The 5217-nt window shown below is 41.7% G+C and overlaps 1 protein-coding gene across 1 annotated transcript in view; it reads right to left on the reverse strand.

Moving 5' to 3' along the window:
- FKBP9 (FKBP prolyl isomerase 9) overlaps nucleotides 1-5217 on the reverse strand; it is a 55150-nt gene that overhangs the window by 25320 nt on the left and 24613 nt on the right. The window contains exon 5 of the mRNA XM_024127787.1: nucleotides 4098-4287. Within this exon, the coding sequence (XP_023983555.1) occupies nucleotides 4098-4287 (190 nt within the window). The remainder of the gene's footprint in view (nucleotides 1-4097; nucleotides 4288-5217) is intronic.

The raw sequence follows: 5217 nt of genomic DNA on the forward strand, positions 1-5217 counted from the left end.
AATGGGAGAGGCCACAACAGTGAGAGGCCCGTGTACCGCAAAAAAAAAAAAAAAAAAGGGGGGGGGGATGGTTAGATAAATATGGTATATTCACTCAATGAAACACTACACAGACATAAAAAATGATTTCTCTCTACGCATTAATATGGAAAAATTCCAAGGTGAAAAAAAGCAAGGAGCAGGGGCTTCACTGGTGGCGCAGTGGTTAAGAATCCACCTGCCAATGCAGGGGACATGGGTTCGAGCCCTGGTCTGGGAAGATTCCACATGCCGCGGAGCAACTAAGCCCATGCACCACAACTACTGAGCCTGCACTCTAGAGCCCGCGAGCCACACTACTGAACCCGCATGCCACATCTACTGAAGCCTACGTGCCTAGAGCCTGTGCTCAGCAATAAGAGAAGCCACAACAATGAGAAGCCCGCGCACCGCAACGAAGAGCAGTAGCTCCTGCTCGCCGCAACTAGAGAAAAGCCCGTGCGCAGCAACGAAGACCCAAGGCAGCCAAAAATAAAAATAAATTAATTAATAAATTAATTAATTAAATTAAATTAATTAATTAATTAATTTTTTAAAAAAGCAAAGAGCAGAACAGTGTATATAGTACGTAGCATTATGTTATGTGTATATGTATATAATACATAATGTTATATATGTATGTATATAGTATTCTATATGCTATATACTATAAAGCGGAGAAAATAATATAACAATTGTATTTGCTTATATCTGCTTTAGGAAAAAAATCCACACATTTGAAGAATAAAAAAAGAAACTTAATAACAGTGGTTAACTCTAACTTGTGGGGAGGGGGATGTGAGGTTGGCAGGGATGGTTGGTACAACATATCTTAACGCATATTTTGTTTTAATTTTGAACGATAAGACTATTGCCTTTTTCAAAAAAATCGAATGAAAAATTTAAAAGAAGGGATCCTTGGAGTAGGAAGAATGAATTATGCAAATAAAATTATACCGTATAAAAATTCTGTAATGTTTCTGGGTGACTAATTAAACGAGAAGTCTCTTACCTCAGAGAAACAGGTAGATTGCTGTCACTACTTGCTGGCTCTATAGGAAGCTAAAGGAATCCAAACAACACATGCCACTTGAATGAGCAACACATACCAAACACCTGTTGCCTGCTCACAACTGCAGGCTAAGCCTGATAAACAAGACAAAGCTTTGAATAACAACAGGCTCGGTCATTAGCCTCCACCCAGCATCCAAACAGTCCCTGCAGCAGATAAGCCATTAAAGTTTGCAAAGTGCTTCTGCCTACCTTCTCTCTTTAATCTAACCATCTCTTTGAGAAAGGTGCTAACAACAGGGAAAAAACTGAAGCTCAGGGAGGTCAAATGCTATCCAAAGTCACACACCTAGTGCACCACACACAGGGACTGGCATCCAGGTCTCGCAGCACCAAGTCTGTTCTCTTCGCATCCTGCCGCCTGGACCTGCCTTCTGGTCACTTCCCACCTTGGACCCCAGAGTTGGGTTTATACTTGGATAGCCGAGCACAGTCTAGAGGGATTGTGGGAGTCTAGGGTGAGCCTCTCCTGCTTTCCTGCAGACCCATCTCCCACAGGCCCCAAGGAGACAGTTCTAACAACCTCTGAAGGAATTCAGTATCAGAAAATAGAAACCTATACTGGAGATGAAAATACTAACTCAAGGAGCCTGTCCCCCGAAAGGGGAGGGCCCGCAGCAGGGGGGGCCCCGCATCCCAAAAAAAAAAAAAAGCTGTAAAAATACACATAACCTTAGACATAGAGATTCTTCTAGAAATTTATCCTAAGGAAACAATCATATTATTTAAGATTTAGCTACAAAAATAATTATTGCAGTCCCACTTAGAACATCAAAAGATAGAAAATAATAGGGATTGATTACTAAATTAAGGCAAATCTATATAATGGAATATTACTTAGCTCTTAGGATGGATTAGACCCCAGTGTACTAAAATGGAAATCTGTTTGAAACCTAAGAAAACTGTGGTTCCATTAATATGGAAAGAAATCTGGTATCCACTAGAAAAATGGCTTTTCAACTAAAAATAAAATTCCAGGGAATAAAAGACAGAACCAAGCTCATATGTGACAAGTAATCACACGCACACACTCTCTCAATTTTTTTTTAATAGAAAAAATAAAAACAACTCAAATGTCATCAATGGGGAATTGTTAGGGCTTCCCTGGGGTGCAGTGGTTGAGAGTCCGCCTGCCGATGCAGGGGACACGGGTTCGTGCCCCTGTTCGGGAATATCCCACATGCCGCGGAGCAGCTAGGCCCATGAGCCATGGCCGCTGAGCCTGCGCATCCGGAGCCTGTGCTCCGCAATGGGAGAGGCCACAACAGTGAGAGGCCCGTGTACCGCAAAAAAAAAAAAAAAAAAGGGGGGAAAAAAAGGGGGGGGGGTGGTTAGATAAATATGGTATATTCACTCAATGAAACACTACACAGACATAAAAAATGATTTCTCTCTACGCATTAATATGGAAAAATTCCAAGGTGAAAAAAAGCAAGGAGCAGGGGCTTCACTGGTGGCGCAGTGGTTAAGAATCCACCTGCCAATGCAGGGGACATGGGTTCGAGCCCTGGTCTGGGAAGATTCCACATGCCGCGGAGCAACTAAGCCCATGCACCACAACTACTGAGCCTGCACTCTAGAGCCCGCGAGCCACACTACTGAACCCGCATGCCACATCTACTGAAGCCTACGTGCCTAGAGCCTGTGCTCAGCAATAAGAGAAGCCACAACAATGAGAAGCCCGCGCACCGCAACGAAGAGCAGTAGCTCCTGCTCGCCGCAACTAGAGAAAAGCCCGTGCGCAGCAACGAAGACCCAAGGCAGCCAAAAATAAAAATAAATTAATTAATAAATTAATTAATTAAATTAAATTAATTAATTAATTAATTTTTTAAAAAAGCAAAGAGCAGAACAGTGTATATAGTACGTAGCATTATGTTATGTGTATATGTATATAATACATAATGTTATATATGTATGTATATAGTATTCTATATGCTATATACTATAAAGCGGAGAAAATAATATAACAATTGTATTTGCTTATATCTGCTTTAGGAAAAAAATCCACACATTTGAAGAATAAAAAAAGAAACTTAATAACAGTGGTTAACTCTAACTTGTGGGGAGGGGGATGTGAGGTTGGCAGGGATGGTTGGTACAACATATCTTAACGCATATTTTGTTTTAATTTTGAACGATAAGACTATTGCCTTTTTCAAAAAAATCGAATGAAAAATTTAAAAGAAGGGATCCTTGGAGTAGGAAGAATGAATTATGCAAATAAAATTATACCGTATAAAAATTCTGTAATGTTTCTGGGTGACTAATTAAACGAGAAGTCTCTTACCTCAGAGAAACAGGTAGATTGCTGTCACTACTTGCTGGCTCTATAGGAAGCTAAAGGAATCCAAACAACACATGCCACTTGAATGAGCAACACATACCAAACACCTGTTGCCTGCTCACAACTGCAGGCTAAGCCTGATAAACAAGACAAAGCTTTGAATAACAACAGGCTCGGTCATTAGCCTCCACCCAGCATCCAAACAGTCCCTGCAGCAGATAAGCCATTAAAGTTTGCAAAGTGCTTCTGCCTACCTTCTCTCTTTAATCTAACCATCTCTTTGAGAAAGGTGCTAACAACAGGGAAAAAACTGAAGCTCAGGGAGGTCAAATGCTATCCAAAGTCACACACCTAGTGCACCACACACAGGGACTGGCATCCAGGTCTCGCAGCACCAAGTCTGTTCTCTTCGCATCCTGCCGCCTGGACCTGCCTTCTGGTCACTTCCCACCTTGGACCCCAGAGTTGGGTTTATACTTGGATAGCCGAGCACAGTCTAGAGGGATTGTGGGAGTCTAGGGTGAGCCTCTCCTGCTTTCCTGCAGACCCATCTCCCACAGGCCCCAAGGAGACAGTTCTAACAACCTCTGAAGGAATTCAGTATCAGAAAATAGAAACCTATACTGGAGATGAAAATACTAACTCAAAATCAGCACTAACAAGCTATAAACTATATTTAATAAGATGTTCTGGTAAGTGAAGGACCCTGTTGTTTGCTTACCTGGAATCAAAGAATGTGCCGTCCAGAAGTGTGCCGTTGTAATGATACCTGAGAAAGTCCCCGCTTTGACTTTGCCGCTCACAGTTTTCAGGTACTACCTTATTCTCAATGGAAATGCCATCCTTGGGGTTATGGAGGTCCAATAATGCAACATCAAACACCAGAGATGCCTGTCCAGGAATGTCTTTCCCTAGAGTGGAATGAAGGAAGATGATGAAATCAGGACACAAGATTTAGGAAGTATCAATACTAACTACAATTCAACACCCACTGCGCTGGTGTTACACGTTCCTTGAAGTTTCCGAGCCAAGGAAACAAATGTTCTTCCGCATCTTGGGTGGTCCCCCATGGTGTCTAACCATGCTGTCTCATGGTGTCCAACCGAGGGCTGGCAGGTATAATTTGAAGCCTGACTTCCTCAGAAAAAGGAGCAAACCGATAATAATGACATGGAGAATACTGTGACCACATTTTCTATGCTTGTGCTTGCAAATCAAGGCTCTATGTGAGTGGTTATATACCCACATGCAAACCCAAATACTCTGTGGTTTCTGTTTGTATACAGATGCAAATCACAGACATTCCAAAGCCTGGATCTGGTTCTGGAGAACACTACATAGACTTGTTCTTTGGAACTCACAGACAATTTTTTAAAAATTTATTTTATTGAGTATAGTTGTTTTACAATGTTGTGTTAATTTCTCCTGTACAGCAAAGTGATTCAGTTATACATATATATATATATTCTTTTTTTTAATAGATCGTTATTGGAAGAAAATTGCTTTACAATGTTGTGTTACTTTCTGCTGTATAACAAAGTGAATCAGCCATATGCATACATATGTCCCCATATCCCCTCCCTCTTGTGCCTCCCTCACATCCTCCCTATCCCACCCCTCTAGGTGATCTCAAAGCACCGAGCTGATCTCCCTTTGCTATGCGGCTGCTTCCCACTAGCTAACTATTTTACATTCGGTAGTGTATATATGTCGATGCTACACTCACTTCGCCCCAGATTCCCCCTCCTACCCCCGTCCATTCTCTATGTCTACGTCTGTATTCCTGCCCTGCAACTAGGTTTATCAGTACCATTTTTTTTTTAGATTCCATATATATGCAT

Source organism: Physeter macrocephalus, chromosome 5, assembly GCF_002837175.3.
Source record: "Physeter macrocephalus isolate SW-GA chromosome 5, ASM283717v5, whole genome shotgun sequence".
Taxonomy (NCBI): Eukaryota; Metazoa; Chordata; class Mammalia; order Artiodactyla; family Physeteridae; genus Physeter; species Physeter macrocephalus.